Genomic DNA, 20,810 nt, shown 5'->3' with positions numbered 1-20,810 from the left:
AGCGTGGCCTGATCACCCACAGTGTGCCTGTACCGGTACTTTGGTTTTTGTTTTTTATTTGACTTGGATTGCTTGATACTTTGGTTTTGGTTTTGACCTGGCTTAGATTTTTTGATACTCTGATTTTGGTTTTGATTTTGGTTTGGCGTAAACTGTAAAAGTGTGTGTGTGCCCTTTTTACCTGTTCTTTGTTTTGTGGTGTGCATGTGGTGTGAGCGTGGTGTTTTGTCTCGAGGAAACATGGGTCAGGCACAAAGTAAGCGCACCCCACTAGGAACTATGTTGAAAAATTTCAAAAAGGGATTTAAGGGAGACTATGGAGTCACCATGACACCAGGAAAACTTAGAACTTTGTGTGAGATAGACTGGCCAGCATTAGAGGTGAGCTGGCCGTCAGAAGGAAGCCTGGACAGGTTCCTTGTCTCGAAGGTATGGCACAGGGTAACCTGTAAGCCAGGGTACCCGGATCAGTTCCCATATATAGACTCTTGGTTACAGCTGGTTTTGGACCCCCACAGTGGTTATGAGGACAGGCAGCAGCAGTACTAGTAGCAAAGGGACAGTTAGTTAAGGAAGGTCCTCGCTCCACCCACCGAGGGAAGTCAGCACCAAAAGTCCTGTCCGACTCAACACCAGAAGAATCATGGCAGGAATTGGTACCAGCAATATCCCCTCCTTATCAGGAGGAATGGCTCCCCACTCCTGAACCCACAGCACCTCCACCTCCACCAGATGACCACACCCCTAGACCACCCAGAGTAGACAAGAGAGGAAGTGAAGCCACGGGAGAAGCTCCTCCCTTGGAAGCTCACTTATGGCCCAAGACTGGAATCCAAATGCCCCTGAAAGAGCAGCTATATACTGGAGTAGATGAGGACGGACACATGGTGGAAAGGCGTGCCTTTGTGTATCAACCTTTCACCTCTGCTGATCTCCTCAATTGGAAAAATAATACTCCATCTTACACTGAAAAGACTCAAGCTTTAATTGACTTGCTCCAAACTATTATACAGACTCATAATCCTACTTGGGCTGATTGCCACAAGCTGCTCATGTGCCTCTTTAATACAGATGAAAGGCTAAGGGTGCTCCAGGCGGCAACTAAGTGGCTAGAGGAGCACGTCCCAGCCGATTACCAAAATTCCCAAGAATATATAAGAATTCAACTGCCAGAAACAGACCCCCAAAGGGACCTGAACGAGGGATCAGACATGGAGAAGCTAAGACGGTACAGTGAGGCATTACTAGAAGGTCTAAAGAAAGGGGTTCAAAAGGCTACAAATGTAAATAAAGTCTCTGAGGTCATCCACAGAAAAGAGGAGAGTCCAGTGCAATTCTATGAAAGACTGTGTGAGGCTTATCGTATGTACACTCCTTTTGATCCTGATAGTCCTGAAAATCTGCGCATGACTAACAGGGCCTTAGTTAAAGCGCAGAAGATATCAGGAGAAAATTGCAGAAACAGGCTGGGTTTGCAGGTATTAATACCTCACAGTTACTGGAAATAGCCAGTCAAGTGTTTGTGAATAGAGATGCAACAAGCCACAGAGAAAGTCGTAAGGAAGGCGAATGCCAGGCTAGGCGAAATGCCGACTTACTGGCCGCGGCCATTAAGGGATTCCCCTGAAAGGAGAGGGGAAGGGGGGTTCAGGGAAGAATACCCAGTCTAATCGCCCATGCTTGCAACGTAACCAATGCGCCCATTGAAAGGAAATAGGGCATTGGAAAGATAAGTGTCCCCAACTGAAGGAAAAGCAAGGTGGTTCAGAACAAAAGACCTCAGATAAAGACGAGGGAGCTTCGTTCAATCTGGTTGAAGGGTTATTGGACTGAAGGGGACCGGGATCAAGTGCCCCCAAGGAGTCCACAGTCAGGATTACAATTGGGGCAAGGAAATTAAGTTTTTGGTCAATACTGGTGCTGAACACTCAGTAGTGACCACCTTGGTCGCTCCCTTATCCAAGAAAACCATTGATATAATTGGAGCAACAGGAGTTTCCACTAAGCAGGCTTTCTGTCTACCACGGACCTGCTTGGTGGGAGGACATGAGATAGTTCACCAGTTCTTGTACATGCCTGGTTGTCCCTTGCCCTTGCTGGGAAGAGACTTGCTTTAGCAAGTTGAGAGCTACCATCCCCTTTACAAAAGAGGGCTCTTTACAGCTAAAGTTACTGGGAACAGGAGTTATCATGGCCCTTACAGTCCTCCGGGAAGAAGAATGGAGACTTTTTCTAACCGAGCCAGGCCAAGAGATAAAACCAGCTCTAGCTAAGCGATGGCCCTAAGTATGGGCAGAGGATAATCCTCCGGGACTGGTGGTCAACCAAGCCCCTGTACTCATAGAAGTTAAGCCTGGGGCACAGCCAATTAGACAAAAGCAGTATCCGGTTCCCAGAGAAGCTCTTGAAGGAATCCAGGTTCATCTCAGGTGCTTGAAAGCCTGTGAAATTATAGTTCCTTGCCAGTCTCCATGGAACACCCCTCTCCTGCCTGTCCCTAAGCCAGGGATCAAGGATTACTGACCAGTACAGGACTTGCGCTTGGTCAACCAAGTTACAGTGACTCTGCACCCAACAGCTCCTAACCCTTACACATTGTTAGGGCTGCTCCCGGCAAAGGACAGCTGGTTTACATGTCTGGACTTAAAAGATGCCTTCTTTCGCATCAGAATAGCTCCTGAGAGCCAGAAGCTGTCTGTCTTTCAGTGGGAAGATCCGGAGTCAAGTGTCACTACTCAGTACACTTGGACCCGGCTTCCCCAAGGTTTCAAGAACTCCCCTACTATCTTCAGATAGGCCCTGGCTCGAGACCTGCAAAAGTTTCCTGCTAAGACCTAGGCTGTGTCTTGCTCCTGTACGTGGAGGACCTTCTGCTGGGACACTCCACGGCAGTCAGGTGCACAAAAGGGACTGATGCCCTGCTTTGGCACCTAGAGGACTGTGGGGATAAGGTGTCCAAGAAGAAAGCTCAGATCTGCAGACAGCAGGTACGCTACCTGGGATTCAGTATTCGGAAAGGGGAGTGCAGCCTGGGGTCAGAAAGAAAGCAGGTCATCTGCCACATACCGGAACCTAAACCATAAGGCAAGTAAGGGAATTCCTAGGAGCTATGGGGTTTTGCAGATTATGGATTCCAAACTTTGCAGTACTACCCAAACCTTTGTATGGGGTTACAAAGGGGGGTGATCGGGAGCCTTTTGAATGGGGGCCTCTACAACAGCAAGCCTTTTGTAAACTAAAGGAAAAACTTATACTGGCCCCAGCCCTAGGACTACCAGATTTGACAAATCCCTTTACACTCTATGTGTCAAAAAGAGAAAAAAATGGCAGTTGGAGTTTTAACCCAGACTGTGGGGCCCTGGCCAAGGCCAGTGGCCTATCTGTCAAAACAACTAGACAGGGTTTCCAAAGGCTGGCTCCCAGGTCTAAGGGACCTAGCAGCAACAGCCCTGTTAGCAGAAAAAGCAAATAAACTAACCCTTAGGCAAAACCTGAATATAAAGGCCCCCCCATGCTGTGGTAACTTTAATGATTACCAAAGGACAGCATGGTTAACACATGCTAGATTAACCAAGTACCAAAGCCTGCTATGTGAAAATCCCCACATAACCACTGAAGTTTGCAACAACCTAAACCCCACCACCTTGCTCCCGGTATCAGATAGCCCCGTTGAACATAACTGTGTAAAAGTTTTGGACTCAGTTTATTCTAGCAGGCCCAAACTCTGAGACCGTCCTTAAACATCAGTAGACTGTGAGTGGTATGTGGTAGGGAGCAGCTTCTCCAACCCCTGCAAAGTGACTCTGAAGACGACGACAAGCCCTGCTCCAGTCACACCTGGAAGCTGACTGGTCCACGCACGGCTGAGGCATGAGGAAACTCATTGCAGGGCTCATTTACCTTAAAATGTGGACTTTTACAGTAAGGACTTCAACTGACCTTCCTCAGACTGAGGACTGTTCCCAGTGTATACATCAAGTCACTGACGTAGGACAAAAGGTTGCTACGGTTCTATTATTTTATGGTTATTATAAGTGTACTGGAACTCTAAAAAGAATTTGTTTGTATAATGTTATTCCATACAAGGTACGTAGCCCAGGAAATGACCAACCTGATGTGTGTTATGACCCATCTGAGCCTCCCATGACCACAGTTTTTAAAATAAGATTAAGGATTGAGGACTGGTGGGGGCTCATAAATGATATGAGTAAAGTGTTAGCAAAAACAGAAGAAAAAGGGGTTCCCAAACAAGTCACCTTAAAATTTGATGCCTGTGCTGTTATTAATAGTAGTAAGTTAGGAATAAGGTGTGGTTCTCTTAATTAGAAAAGAGACTATATGGCAGAAAATAAATACATCTGTCATAAATTAGGACTGTGTGGAAATAAATGTAAATACTGGTCTTGTGTCATTTAGGCCACTTGGATAAAAAAAAAAATGAAAAGGATCTAGTCCACCTTCAGAAAGGAAAAAAATGGCCTTTCCTGTACTAAGGGACAATGTAACTCCTTAGAGCTAGTAATAACCAATCCCCTTGATCCTCGCTGGGAAAAAGAGGAGCGTGTGACCTTAGGAATCGACAGGGCCAGACTGGATCCTCGAGTAAATATCTTGGTTCGAGGAGAAGTTTACAAATGCTCTCCTGAGCCAGTGTTTCAAACTTTCTATGATGAACTAAATGTGCCAGTACCAGAAATTCCAGGAAAAACAAGAAATTTGTTTTTGCAATTAGCTGAGCATGTAGCCCAGTCTCTCAATGTCACTTCATGTTATGTATGTGGAGGAACTGTAATAGGAGACCAATGGCCATGGGAAGCCCGAGAATTAGTACCTACTGACCCAGTTCCTGACGAATTCCTGGCTCAAAAGAATCACCCTGATAATTTCTGGATCCTAAAAGCCTCAATTATTGGACAATATTGCATAGCTAGAGAAGGAAAATAATTCACTCATCCCGTAGGACGACTTAGTTGTCTGAGACAGAAACTGTATAATGGTATCACAAAAACAGTCACTTGGTGGAGTTCAAATCACACAGAGAGAAATTCATTTAGTAAATTCCCAAAGTTGTAAACCGTGTGGACCCACCTGGAGTCCCACTGGGACTGGACAGCCCCCACTGGATTATACTGGATATGTGGGCATAGAGCTTATGCCAAATTACCTGACCAGTGGGCAGGTAGTTGTGTTATTGGCACTATTAAACCATCTTTCTTCCTACTGCCCATAAAAACAGGCGAACTCCTGGGCTTCCCTGTCTATGCTTCCCGCAAAAAGAGAAGCATAGCTATAGGAAATTGAAAGAATGATAAATGGCCCCCTGAGAGAATCATATAATATTATGGTCCTGCTACTTGGACACAAGACGGTTTGTGGGGATACCGGACCCCCATTTACATGATCAACTGAATCATACTGTTACAAGTTGTCTTAAAAATAGTCACTAATAAAACCGGCAGAGCCTTGACTATTCTGGCCCGGCAAGAAACTCAGATGAGAAATGCTATCTATCAAAATAGATTAGCTCTCGACTACTTGCTAGCAGCTGAAAGAGAGGTCTGTAGGAAATTTAACCTAATTGCTGCCTACACATAGATAATTAAGGGCAAGTAGTTGAAGACATAGTTAGAGATATGACAAAACTGGCCTATGTGCTCGTGCAAGTGCGGCATGGATTTGATCCTGGGGCCATGTTTGGAAAATGGTTCCCAGCGCTAGGAGGATTTAAAACTCTTATAATAAGAGTTATAATAGTAATAGAAACCTGCTTACTGCTCCCTTGTTTGCTACCAGTACTTCTTCATATGATAAAAAACTTCAACACTACCTTAGTTCACCAAAATGCTTCAGCACAAGCGTACTATATGAATCACTATCGATCTGTCTTGCAAGAAGACATGGGTAGCAAAAATGAAAAGTGAGAACTCCCACTACTGAGTGAGAGTCTCAAGTGGGGCAGGGAATAAGGGAGGAGACCACCCCTCATATTGTCTTATGCACAATTTCTGCCTCCAAAGAAAGAAAAAGTAAAAACTAAACGGCAGAAATGAAATCCATAAGCAGACAGCCCGGTGCCACACCCTGGCCTGGTAGTTAAAGATCAATGCCTGACCTAATCGGTTATGTTATCTATAGATTACAGACATTGTATAGAAAAGCACTGTGAAAATCCCTATCTTATTTTGTTCCAATCTAACTACCGGTGCATGCAGCCCCCAGTCACGTATCCCCTGCTAGCTCAATCGATCACGACCCTCTCACGCACACCCCCTTAGAGTTGTGAGCCCTTAAAAGGGACAAGAATTGCTCACTTGGGGAGCTTGGCTCTTGAGACAGGAGTCTTGTTGATGTCCCGGCCGAATAAACCCCTTCCTTCTTTAACTCGGTGTCTGAGGAGTTTTGTCTGCGGCTCGTCCTGCTACATTTCTTTGGCTCCCCACAGATCTCCTCTTTTGGTTTCTGGGCCAGGTGCACGAATGGCTTTGCAGGGAAGAGTGCCAGTCCCTTTCGGGCTGTTCAAGTCAGGGTCATTGAGGATGGAGAATTATGAGTCAAATACAAGTTCCAGTTTATCTTTATGGGTTTCATTTTCTCCTGCAGGTTCTAGTTTGCCCTTGCTCAGCTCTACTTCAAATCCAGCTTTTCTTCCCAGTTGCCAGCTCTGCTAACCTATGATGACTTTAGCTCCATACCGGATGTGAAGGCAACTGCAAAGCTCCCACAACTGTGCAGGTCTAAAACTGAAAATAAATCCATTATTCCATATTACTATAGTAGTTCTGCTTCTCTAAGTGATATGGATTCCAATAAATCTTTCCTATTCAGAATACATACTTGGTTACAAATATTCTTTTGTGCATGCCTTTCTTTTTTTAAAATTTGTGATATTTTCAAATGAAATAGTACTAATGTACTGAGCCTAAGTATGTTATTTTATTCTCCCTTGTTTTGGGGATAGGGACTTGGAATATGCTCTTTCACACAATTCCTCTCAAAACTGGTAAGCTGAGGAATTGGGAGTCTGCTCCATAACCAGAGAATGCAGAAAAACTAACAATTAATTTGAACTTCAGTGTAATAATGAGTTAAAAACTACCTGAGTGAATTAGCTGTTTCTTTGAAATATGTCTTAATGTGACACTTGGAAAGTTATATCACTCATGATGAACTCTAAATATTAAAATGTTGATAACAGGCTGGGCATGGTGGGAAAAAAGGCAATATGTTCTAAATAATCAAACTGATCTTTACTAAATTTAAGCAAATAAATGGTGGTAATAAAAATTGTCCAGCTGTTCTTCATACATTTTATGAAAATTTTGACTTTGCTGCTTATTTTTTACAAGGGAATTAAATGCTTTTGAAATAATATGCATTTGTCTGATAAAATTATTCGTTGGGCATTCACAGATAGAACAACATAAAAATATTTATTTGCTATCATTCTTTCCTATCACAAATATTCATGTTCTCTCTCTGTCACAATTTCCAAATATTAATTGTTGAATATTCCAGCCACTAGACACTGAAGTAGATTAAAGTTGATTCTATGGTGAAATTAAAGAATCAACAATGATCTGATAAATCTAGGCTGGGAAAACAGACAAACAGGATTTTTCTAGGAAAAATTCCAGTTCACTTAATTTTCTTCTTTTTTAATAACTCTGGAATAATATCATTTTGTTTTAACTATTTTCAGCAATCTTCTTTTTCCTTTCCTCTCACCAAACTAGTCAAATGTGAGTCTACATACTCATCTCTTCCTCATTATTTGTTCCAGTTCTTAATCTTTCCCAATCAGGCTGTTGTTTTCACCAATCTACTGAAACCGCTTTTCTCCAAGGTCCCTAATAATTTCCTTATTTTGAATTCAGTGACCTTTTATCAGTTTTCACAATTCCTGTATGGAACTAACAAACAATGTTCATTCTCCTTGAAAATTCTTCTCTACCATGGTTTCTATTACAAGATGCTACTCTGACCTTTCCTAATGAATCCACCTGTTTCCTGCTGTTCCTGTTTCTTTCACCTCCTCCGAAATGTGAACATTCAGCAAAGTCCTGTCCTTGGTTTGAGCTCTCTTCTCATCTCATGCTATAATTCCTTTCTCCTCGTGAGCTCATTCTTTTCCACCATTTGAAGTAGCACCTATACATGAATGACTCCCATATCTACTCTCCATCCACCATCTTTCCCAAACTCTAGTCACACGTTTCCAACTAGCAACTGCAAATCTCCACTTGGGTGGCCTGTTTTGCACTTGAATTTCAACAGGCCATCCACTCATATGTGAACAAATATTTATTTAGAAACTTACCAATTTATAATTATATTCTGCGTAATAAGAAGTGAAAGGGGTAGATGATAAGTTGCTACTCATCACTTTGTTGAATTTTGAAATAGTACTACCATTCTACAGTAGAGGTCTACAAAGTATTTTTAACTTTTGACGGTCCATTAATAAATGAGGAGGAAAGTTAAAAAAATAAACTGTAAAAATATTGACCTTGCCTCAAAATCTGTTCATTAGGTTCAGAAATCTGCCTTATATGACTTGAAGCAGTTGCTAAGAGGCAATTGCTAAAGCTTAAGAAAATATTTAGAAAAAATGCATAATGCTATTATATGCAACATGCCATCTATCTTTTTATCATATGCTTTTACATAGAATAATGACTCAATCATTAATCATACGAAATATAAAGTTCTATATATTTTTACTAAAACATACACAAATTAATGTCCACCATTCCAACTTCAAATATTTGAAGAAATTGTATGACATCAAGTGGTGGTTCTTTGTGGAGGTGTGGATGTAGAATTCGGTCATGATTACCTCAATCACTGGGAGATAGTCAACTATTTTTTTTTATAATTGCTTTTGGAGAAATCCATGTTTTGACAATTCAAGGTTTCAAATTTCATTTTTTTTCCTTCCCCAAAATCTCTTCTATGAGCTGTCGCACAAGATGGAATCTCATTTTTTGTGCTAATAGCTCCTTTTGCGGCATTCTTCACATATTTTAAGAATATAATGTTTATGCACTGTATCGCTAGTTTTATACTTTAACCAAAAAGTACAGTTATAAGACTTTCCTACTCAACCACATTATGAAATGAAAAAAAAATCAATTCAATCTCTGTAAATGAATAATTTTCAAAAAGTAATTAGACATTGATTTACAGTAAATCCACTTGGACATGTAGACATAATTTTGACAAGATCATATTAGATGCTTTGGGTTTTCATGAAACCTAGAGTGACTGACTTTGGAAAGTACACACATGCTGTGTGTAGGCTGGGACCTGTCCCAAGCGGCCCCTGACATTTGGGCAGCATAAGGATCCCCTGGGATGTGTACTTTACTTCTCGAGTTCAACTCTTAGGTAGAGCAGATTAAATCCCAAGTGAGACATGCACTTCTCTCTTAAGCTCCCCATACAGAGCCTAATCATAGTCACACAATTTCTAATTGATGTAAACACACACTAACAAAACTCGTTCTTCAACTTTAACTTAAAAATCTAATAAAAAATCCTAATCTGATCTGATGGGCAATCTGTAAATGTTTAGTCACATTTTTTTCACAATATTTTTTACTTGCCTTTCAACATCCTCTTTTCAAAAAAAAAAAATCGCATGAATTCAAAGTTGGGCATAAAATTTTCCTTACTTTGGATCTTGTCACACTTCCATTTTGCTCACTTTAAAACTCACCAGGTGTTTGTCTTGTTATCTGGCAAATTGTCTCATCACCACCACCAACCCTGATTGTCCCCTCAACATTGTTTAGAAAGTTTAAATTTAACATCTTTATTCTTTGTTTTTATTATTTTTTAATTTTTGTAGACACAGGGTCTTGCTTTGTTCCCCAAGCTGGTCTCAAATGCCTAGCCTCCAATGATCGTCCCCCTTGGACCTCCCAAAGTACTGGGATTAAAGACATGAGCCATTGTGCCAGGCCTACCTTTACTCTTAAGTTTTAAGCAGAAATTCACTGAAAATACGTCACCCCAACTACTGCATCTTTTGAGAAGTTAAAACTATTTACCTGAATCACATGACCAATTGTTTTTTCTGAAAGTGTGAGATCAGATTTCATCATTTTTAGTAATGAATTTCCAATAACACTTTGTATTAGAGTTCTCTTAGAGGGACAGAAGTAGTAGGATATATGTATATATACATATGGGGAGTTTATTAAGTATTAACTTACATGATCACAAGGTTCCACAGTAGTCTTTCTGTAAGCTGAGGAGCAAGGAGAGCCAGTCCAAGTCCCAAAACTGAAGAACTTGAAGTCCAATGTTCGAAGGCAGGAAGCATCCAACACAGTAGAAACATGGACTGGGAGGCTAAGCCTGTCTCTCTTTTTCACGTTTTTCTACCTGCTTTATATTTGCTGGAAGCTGATTAGATTGTGCCCATCAGATTTAGGGTGGATTTGCCTTTCCCAACCCACTGACTCAAATGTTAATCTCTTTTGGCAACACCCGCACAGACACTACCCAGCATTAATACTTTGTATCCCTCAATCCAATCAAGTTGACACTCAGTATTAACCATCACACACTTCTAGAAGCTTTCTTTCATGATACTCTTCTTTTCTTTTTTTTTTTTTTTTTTTTTTTGACAGAGTCTCTCTGTCGCCCAGGCTGGAGTGCAGTGGCGAGATCTCGGCTCACTGCAAGCTCCGCCTCCCGGGTTCATGCCATTCTCCTGCCTCAGCCTCCCGAGTAGCTGGGACTACAGGCGCCCATCACCACGGCCCAGCAATTTTTTGTATTTTTAGTAGAGACGGGGTTTCACCGTGTTACCCAGGATGGTCTCGATCTCCTGACCTCGTGATCCGCCCACCTCAGCCTCCCAAAGTGCTGCGATTACAGGCCTGAGCCACCGCGCCTGGCCTACTCTTCATTTTAAGTTACTCATATTCAGTTTGTGAGAATGATGAGAGGCAAAGAAAGTTTTATGATCTACTCAAATCACACAGGCAATAGCCAATAAAACATATCTCACCCTTGCAGCTAAAAAAGCTTTAAAATCCCTTCAAAAAGCAATTCATCTTATCTTCTTTTCATTAGATTGCAATAAAATGATTTTCTTAAATTGAGATTAAGGTACATGTTCTGCATTCTAACTAATAGTATATGCTGAGCTCTTATAACTTTGATTTTCTCCTCTGATAAACTCAAGTTCTCCACTTGATAACAGACCACCAGAATTATCCTTAGTATTTCTATAGACCACCTATTGCTATAGACCAATTAATTAAGAAGTATTTTTCATGGTTTTTCAAGTTCATCAGAAAAGAAGTATTACAATGACTTGTAAATCAGTTTCAGAGCTGCATTCAGAGTGGGTAATTAGTGAATATCATCAAGTAGGCAGAATAGCATAGGGCTTCAGATGAGGGTCCCTGGAATCAGACAAACCTGGGGGATGCTTTGCTAGCTCTGTGACCTTGCTAGGTCTCTGAGCCTCTCATCTTAAAAACAGAGCTAATAAGATTACTGGCTTCACTGAGTTGTCAGAAAAATGAAATAATACATGTAAAGTTCTTACCAGTGTGCCTGACTCAATGAATTATAGTTCTTAATATTATTATCCACTAAAGCTGACAATTTGCATGAGAAATTAAAGTAAGATGATTGATCATATGTTTAATAAATTAAGTACTTGTATATGCTTGTGTTCCTTCTAAATCAAATTTGATATAACATAATGAAGAGAACGGTCTCCAATATCATACAACTACTATTAAATATATATTTACTCATAATTTTAACAGAAAAATATGCTACACTTATAATGAAACAACTGGCTGAAAGGTGATGGTGAAACAGACATTTTCTCATGTAGTAAATGTTACCTAAGATGAATATTCTCTGGTGTTTGAAAGGTGAAATTTTATTTGTCTTGACTCACTTTTGGAAATCCCCCAAGCAGAAAGGGTTGGCTCGACCCTAACTCTAGGATAGGTCTCATTTCCAAAAAGGACGAAACCAAAGGGACAGAAATCAAAGACTAGAGTCTAAAACCAGAGTTTACAAGTTATAGCAGTACTGCCTTCCTGGTTAATTTAGATTTACAGAATCATAGAAACCACCTTTTAATTATGTTGGTCTATAACCACATAACATGGAAGAGAATCAGTCATAAAAATTCAGTATGTAACACAGGCCAGCATAAGAAAGTAAAGACAAATATTATTTTTAAGTGTGCCCTCGATTAATTCATTTGATTTAAAAAAAAAAAAGAACTAAATTGTAAAAGAACATGGTGCTACTATCCTCCCTACACCCAGCCTGCCCACCAATGCCAACTCTCATCTCACTCTCGAGTATGGGTTATGAATGAGGACACATTTGCTACTTAGACATCATCACCTCTTAAATGACAATTGTATTTAAAACTCATATTAACAGGATTTTTATGTAGTATTGACAATTTCTATTCAATAACTATATACAGAGGATGTGTAAATAACACAGTGTTTAGGAGTGGGTTCTGAAGTCCAAACAACCGGAGTTCTAATCACAGCCTTGCCATTTCTAGCTCTTCGGTCTTGACCAATGTACCTATGTTTCTGGATCTTAGAGATACCCCCTCCAATTAGATAAAATGAATCTAATAGTAGTTATTACTATGTTAAAATGTTATTGTAAAGATAAATTAAATAAAATAATGTAGGTAAAGCCCTGGGCACCTTACCTGACATATTCAATGCATAAATAAGTGTTGTCTTTACTATTACTAAAGTCAAATCTTAGCGGCTGAGCTCAGTGGCTCACGCGTGTAATCCCAGCACTTTGGAAGGTCGAGGAGGGTGGATCACTTTAGCTCAAGAGTTTGTGACCAGCCTGGGCAACATGGTGAAAACCCGTCTCTACCAAAAATACAAAAGTTATCTGGGCCTGGTGGCGCATGTCTGTGGTCCCAGCTACTTGAGAGGCTGAAGCAGGAAGATCACTTGAGCCTGGGAGGCAGAGATTGCAGTGAGCCAAGATCATGCCATCACACCACAGCCTGGGTGACAGAGTGAGAGTCCGTCTTAAAAAAAAAAAAAAAAAAAAAAAAATTAGTTATGCTAACAAAAGGGCAATACAGCAACAAAAAACCTAGCGTCATTGAATACTTTAAATATACAGTCTTTGAATTTGTTATGATATTTTTAAACTTATATTTGAATTTTTTGCCTGATGTTCTGGCAATCTGCAAGACTTCAAACAAACTAATAAACCAACATGCAAGACCTGGGCTAGAAACAAATCCCCTTGCTTAAAATTCTTCTCTGCAGCCCAAGTGTAAAAAGTCAGCTTTGTCTTTCATATTAATCAAAACAGTCATCATAAATGAACTGCCTCGTCTCTCTAAATGTACTTTTGTTTAGCCTTGGTCTGGATTGAAGAAAGTAATTAAAGACTGGGTTTAAAAGGCCTCCTAGTGGGCTGCAAAGTAGATCTGAAAGGAAACAGATGGTCAGATAGTTAACCAACAGCTTCTCTCTTAATCTGTTTACTTTTATCAGTAAGAAATGAAATACAAAATTCAACCTTGATAATTCCATTAAAGCAGGAAATGTTTTTGTAAATGATACATGGTTAATTGCATAATATATATTTCATAAAAGATTTTAAAGATTAGCTACAGAGAATATTCAATCTGATTGATATTTGAGGTTTTATTTATTTTTTCCCCAGGCTAACCCTGGTGGAGGGTTTATTGATCAAAACCCTTTCTCAACAAAGTAACTAGTCTTTGTGCTAGAAATAAGTCCATTTTATCTTTCTCTTCTACCAAATAATGAATTTTTTTTTTTTTTTTTTTTTTTTTTGAGACGGCGTCTTGCTCCGTCACCCAGGTTGGAGTGCAATGGCACCATCTCGGCTCACTGCAACCTCTGCCTTCCAGGTTCACGCCATTCTCCTGCCTCAGTCTCCCAAGTAACTGGAACTACAGGTGCCCACCATCACGCCCGACTATTATTATTACTATTACTTTTTTTTTGCATTTTTAGTAGAGACGGGGTTTCACTATGTTGGCCAGGCTGCTCTTGAACTCCTGACCTCGTGATCCACCTGGATCGGCCTCCCAAAGTGCTAGGATTACAGGAGTGAGCCGCCGCACCCGGCCCAGATAATGAATCTTTTACTAAACTTTCACAATATATTCTTCCCTACAACCATTCAACATTTAAGCATCTTTCTAAATGCCCAAGAATCACCATCACTGATATCTGATCAGCCTCTTTTTGGGCCAAATTCTTCCAATGTTTCTGTGAAATTTAGGAAATCAGCCATCAAACACTAAGCATCAATTTGAAAGCACTGATCTTGAGTCTCTGCATTTGCCATATGAAAGCTGCCATTTTCCACTGTTAGCGACCTCCAAAAAGCATGTCCCAGTCATTTGGTGAACAGTTTCTAATTTTAGTCTTCTAAGTGAACGTTTTCTATGAACACCTTTAAACAACATTCAAACAAACTTTGGAAGATATGACAAAAATCTTTGCATACACAAAATCAATGTTTAATGTAAAAATACAGAGAAAGAGCAGCAAAACATTCTGCACCTAAAATACAATTATTTGAGAATCACATAATGAAGAACTGTGTCTTGCTCTTCTATATTATCCAGATGAAGAAAATACTGTGACTAGTGACTAATGATTACACAATCAAGAATGTTGTTTTATCTGTTGTTATAAATTGTACAGAGTACAACCATAGAGGAAAATTATGTATATTTAATTTATGGACAATCCAAGCTACAACCAGCTTCTGTTTTATCAGTTATATAAAATATATCAATTTTTAAAAGTTACTTCACAATTAAAACCCTAAGAAATCTATTTCCCACAATCTTAAAATTCCTACACCAAGGCACAAATAGAATGCATAGATGCCATGAAATGGAGATCATTATGGGTCGTGGGGAAATAAGTATGGGGAAAAACTCCCAAACCAGTTAAAATTCTCCAAGCTATCATCACTCTAGCAATTCTCATCTTAGGCCAATGTTGATTTTTGTTTAAAAAAGTTATTGCAATCTATTAAGTTATGTAGGCTCTGGGATTCCTGTTTTCCATTAAATGTAAATTTACAAGGCATTACAATTTCAAGAAACAAAACGTGGCATATACCTCTGTGTCACAGTGAGTTAAAACATGCATAAACAATTCTGAACAGGCAGAAATCACTTCATATAGACAGACAACTTGGAAGCTGCATTCGTGTTAAATGGTTCCCATCAAACTAAACAGTATTAAGGCCTGAATTTTATACCTTGACCTATACCAGACCAGTTTAGGCTTTCCAACTGTGTAGGTCTTCTCTATCTTCTTGGCCTTGGGTGAACAGTTACTTACCCTTCTTACTGACATTCCCTTTTAGACATAATATCCCTCCTACACACTAGCTGCCCATTTCTCTATTCCCCTATATGTACATGCCTGGGCAACTCTTCTTCCACTTACAGGACTTACTTCCTCCCCTACCTCTTACCTCATGTTCAAATTTATCTCCTCATGCCTACTAGTTGCCATAAATCACTGGGAGGATGCATTTCTTTGTGGTTGAGTATATATTCTTTGGATTCAAACATCTTGCTTGGATTCAAGCTCTATGGCTTACTAACTGTGTAACCTTGAGAAAGTTATTTACTCTTTGAACCTGTATACTGTATTTCCTTCTCTGAAAAACAGAGATAATCATAGTGCTTAATTCAAAGGATTATTTTTTTTTTTAAATGAGATAGTATCTGACATACTTAAGGGTTTCTACTGACTATCATTATTATGGTTACCATCAAGAAGTCCATTACTTTGGTCTGAGCAAAGATTTTTTGGGTAAAACCTGAAAAACAGGCAATGAAAGTAAAAATAGACAAATGGAACTACATTAAGCTAAAAAGTTTCCACACAGCAAAGGAAACAATCAATAAAGTGAGGAGAAACCTAGAAATGGGAGGAAATATTTTCAAACTATCCATCTGACAAGAGATTAATATGTGCAATATATAAGGGAGTCAGTAGCAAAAAAGAAACCCACAAACAAATAATCCAATTTTTTAAAATGGCAAATGATTTCAATAAACATTTCACAAAAGAAGACATACAAATTGCAAACAGGTATAAGAAAAACTGTTCAGCATCACTAACCATCAGGGAAATGCAAATCAAAACCATAATGAGTAACATCTCACTCCAATTAAAATGGCTATTACCAAAAAGATAACAAATGCTGGTAAGGGCACTGAGAAAGCGGAATACTAGTATACTTTTGGTGGGAATGTAAATTAGTACCGCTGCTATGGAAAACAGCACAAAGATTTCTCAAAAAAGCAAAAATAGAACTACCACATGATCTAGAGCTGCCATGGAAAACAGCATAGAGGTTCCTCAAAAAACAAAAATAGAACTACCACATGATTTAGCAATCTCACTTTTGGGTATATATCCAAAAGACAGGGTATCAGTATATCAAAGAAATATCTGCACTCCCATGTCTATTAAATAACTATTCAAAATAACTATGATATGTGGCTAAGTGTCCATCAATGGATGAACGAATAAAGGAAATGTGATATATATATTATATATATAAAATATATATACACACACACATACATATACACACACAAAATAAAATATTATTCAGCCATAAAAAAATGACATTCTGTTATTTGTGACAACATGGATGAGCCTGGAGGACATTATTTTAAGTGAACTAAGACATAACACAGAAAGGCAAAAGACATATCACACGTTCTCACCCAAGTGGGAGCTAAAAAAGTCGATCCCATGAAGATACTGAGTAGAATGGTGGTTACCAGAGGCTGAGAAGGGTAGGGGGAAAGAGGGATGAAGAGAGGTTGGTTAATGAGTACAAAACTACAGTTAGATAGAAGGAATAAGATCCACTGTTCAATTGCACAATAGGGTGACTATAGTTACCAATATAATTTACTGTATAGCTAGAAAAAAACAGCTAGAATATTTGGAATGTTCCCAACACAAATAAATGATAAATGTTTGCAGTAATGGATATCCTAATTACCCTAATTTGATCATCACACATTGTGTGCATGTATCAAAATATCATATGTTCCCCATAAATATGGGCAATTATGATATATCAATAAAAATTAAAAATGGAATCCATTGCAAAGACCAACATACTTGTTTTCATTTCTAAACCTTTAAGAAGCAAATGCTACTCTTCACTATTAGGCCACTTTTTTTTAACTTTTTTTTTAATAAGGCTATGAGGTACAAAGACTCTTGGGATATAGACAAAATAAGTTAACATTGTCTTGCCAATTATCACAGATCCAGATCCCCCAGTCTGCCCAGTATAACCAGTATAACATCTATTATTGTTGTTTTTTTTTTTAATGACAATCAGTAGGAAGATTAAGAAACAGTCATTATATATTTATAAATTGCTACTACCAATCCAAAGCAAAGAAGCTTTTAACTGTTCTTCAGACAACTAAACTTAGTCACTTCAAATTGAAGTATCTCACTATCTTCAATTGTAGGGTTCCATCAGGATATTTGCTCAAAACTTTCTAACTTATGTATTAAAACAAACAGGGCATCAATCTTAAAGGAAAACTTTAGTACAGCAAACTGAAAAGTGCCTTTCTGAAGTAAATAATCACCACTCCATTGATGTTACAAAGAAGTACTCACTTTACACTGTTTTAGCATTATTTAAAAGTGTTGTAATATTATAATAAAGCAAGGATTTATTTTGGTATTATGAAGTAGAATTTTGATAACAGGTTCATATGAACTGTAATTACTACAGTAGATAAATTTCTAATTACCCATGATTAAAAAACTGAAATAAAATACAAATACCATAAACATCTGCCATTTGCATGGTCTTCAACAATAGAGTCCAACAAAGATGGGAACAATAGACACTGGAGACTACAGAGGAGGGAGGGAGGAAGGCAAAGGTTGTAAAATTACCTATTGGGTACTACACTCACTACCAGGGTGAGAAGTTCAGTGGTACCCCAAACCCTGCACAGTATACCCATGTATCAAACCTGCACATGTACCCTTGGAATCTAAAATAAAAGTTGAAATCTAAAAAAAAAAAAAAATGGAATCCAATAAAGGAAATAATAGAAGACAGCAGCTATTTCTAAGGCTCTTGGAAACTTAAGACTTAACAAAGAGAGGTGCAGTTATTCTTACTTGAACAGAAATTCTGAAAGCAGTTTCTTCTTGAATCTACTTTTGAAGGAGGGGTAGAGGAAGGAGAAAGCAAAGGATAAATAACAGTATTGAAACTGTATGACTCCCAAAGCAAAACTAACTGCCTGATCTGTTCAGTCTCGTTAGGGGTTTAACTAAAGGCATTAAGCTGGACTTTACAATTATTGGATTGAGTTGAGACTCTGAGCAACTCAAATTTTACTTTGAAGTATTAGACAATATGTATGGAAAATAATAAAGCAAGAGGCTCATAAAATGAAGTCCAAAGGCAATATAAAAGTTGTTCTTTTTTCCAACCTAAACTTGTTCAAAAAATGTAAGTTTAAATTTTCTGATATTCCAAAATTGCATAAACACATCCACACACGGTGGACAGAGAAGACAAAGTTCAAATATCAAGGTTCTTGTGATTTAACATAACCTCCAGTTCTATTCCACATCCTCTCAGGTGTAAATAAACAAGCCAAAAAATAAAAACACACAACAACCTGGATTAGCTCTGCTCTGCAGCTCAAGAAGAAGGAAGGGGTTCCTATATCCTACACCCTGAGCCCACACATCTGTTCTCGCCACTGTCTGCCTTTCTCTTGAGTTGTGAAAAGCAGAAGTACTTTCATTTATCACGAATATGCACTCATCTTGCACCCCAGTTTATCATATTCTCCCGACAGCTGCTGAAAATTTGTTATTCTAAATTAAGAGTAAGTGAATCCATGAAGGAGAAAGTCCTATCATTTGAAGCAGCAGCCACTCAGCCTGCCACTACACAAGAAGCAACTGAGTTCTCAATATATTTGAAGCAGTGAGGGAACTTTAAAAGTAAAATCTTTTGAAAAAATAGAAAAAGTCAAAATAAGGGACAATATGGGGGGGGGGGAGAGTGAATCTCTTGTCACATTAAGTTAAAAAAAATTTACGTCATTGTTCCCAACTTCCCCTCCCAGTTTGTCTAGTTCTAACAGGCCTTTAAGCTCAAGTTAACCACTCTCTTCTACACACTCTCAAAATAACTCTATTACCAGGGTCTCACTCACCCAGAATAATCACAATGCCTCAGTAGGCCTCCACTCAAACCCCACCAGTTACAGCACGTGTACCCCCATCATTTACAGAAGTGCACTCCTCCTTGCCTCAGTACTTAGGGCGTATTCATCAAATGTCTCACTCTTGAAACTCACCAGTGTGCGATTTTACTTGACTTCACGTAACCCTAAAGACCGTATAGCACCAACTCCCATCTCCCAAAACTTGGTAGCTTTCGTTTTCCTTCAAAGGAGAAATGTGCCCCCCAATGTCACGAAGCAAACAAAGCTGAACTCTATGGGGGAAAAAAAAAATGAAATCGATGCAACAAAGGGAAAAAAGGGAAGAAGAGGGGAGGGGTGGGGGATGCATGAGTCTTCCGAAGGAGAAGCTGCCAGAGGAACTTCTGCATTTTAATGGTTCTGGGGCAGGAGAGGACTGGTGTGTAGGAAAACAACAAAGGTGGACACCCCACTCTCCTTACCGCCGTAGAGCCAGAAGAAGATGCAATATATACACGGATCACCATCCTGGGAACAGCGGCTGCGGTTGTTTGGGTCCTGAAAAGGGCTGTGGAGCAGCTGCAGCAATGGCTGGAATCCAGCTAGGGGCTGAAACAGCGGTTGGCAGAGAAGGGTGGGGGAAGGTGGAAGGGGAACTCGCCAGAGCCCCGCCTCCGCCTTTAGCAGCTTCCACCGGGCTCTCAAAGCGCTGCAGTTCCAGCCCAAAACCCCGGAAGGAACTGGCTGTTTGCATCAATTCTATTTTTTTTTTTTTTAATAGGGAATCTCGAATAGCACCGCGAGATCTGTTGAAACATTGATTTTTGACGATTCCTTCCCTGAGAAGAGGGCGAGGAGAAGAAGAAAGAAAAAGGAGAACTGAATTGAATTAGATTAGCATGAAAGACCTTTTCACGCGGAGACTAAAAGTGCTGCGCATAACTTCCTGCTCAGAAATGTATGCAAATAAGAAGACAGATCCTGAAAGAGCAAGCTGTATGTTGAAAACCCATGTTCTCAAAGCCTTGCGCATTTTGAGATTCCTATTATGTAGTGATTTTTCTGATCTTAGCTCGTTGTAGGAATTAGGCACTAAAGTACTGAGCAATGCCACAGAGTTTTGAAGGAAAGTTTCAGGTTTCCTTAAGCCCAGAAATGGCAGGATTGGTTTTCTTTTTGAATTTTGTGTTTTGTTAATTAGGGAACCCTGCTTCCGTGGGAATTTGCAGGAGGCCTGATTGGCAAGTTTAAGAATGAAGGAAAAAATTACAAAGAAAAAATTGAAAATATTGTGTAAAACGATGGATAATTTTAGTTTTGTTTTGCTTTTTAACTGACTGAAGTAAGGTATTTGGGAGAACATATTGCAGATGTTGAAATGGTGAAGAGAGAGAGTAGATGGTTATTTGTAGCTCTAAGGAAATGAGCAAACAGTTGATAATGTCCAGAGACAGACTATATACTTCAAAGTGTAATTTTAGGTTCCCAGATCATGTTAAATGAACAGAAAAAAAGGAATTTGCAAGATGAATGAGAATGGAGAGAAGGA

At 39.3% G+C, this 20,810-nt stretch overlaps 1 protein-coding gene across 1 annotated transcript in view; it reads right to left on the bottom strand.

Annotated features, from left to right (window-relative positions):
- Positions 1–20,003, bottom strand: part of SH3BGRL (SH3 domain binding glutamate rich protein like) — a 94,953-nt gene extending 74,950 nt beyond the window's left edge. Inside the window, exon 1 of the mRNA XM_015443725.3 lies at positions 19,744–20,003. Coding sequence (XP_015299211.1) covers positions 19,744–19,788 — 45 coding nt within the window. The 5' untranslated portion in view covers positions 19,789–20,003. The remainder of the gene's footprint in view (positions 1–19,743) is intronic.
- Between the last annotated feature and the right edge of the window lie 807 nt (positions 20,004–20,810).

This window comes from Macaca fascicularis, chromosome X (genome assembly GCF_037993035.2).
Source record: "Macaca fascicularis isolate 582-1 chromosome X, T2T-MFA8v1.1".
Lineage (NCBI taxonomy): Eukaryota > Metazoa > Chordata > Mammalia > Primates > Cercopithecidae > Macaca > Macaca fascicularis.
Note: the sequence above shows the minus strand (reverse complement) of the source record. Positions and strands in the feature narration are given on the sequence as shown.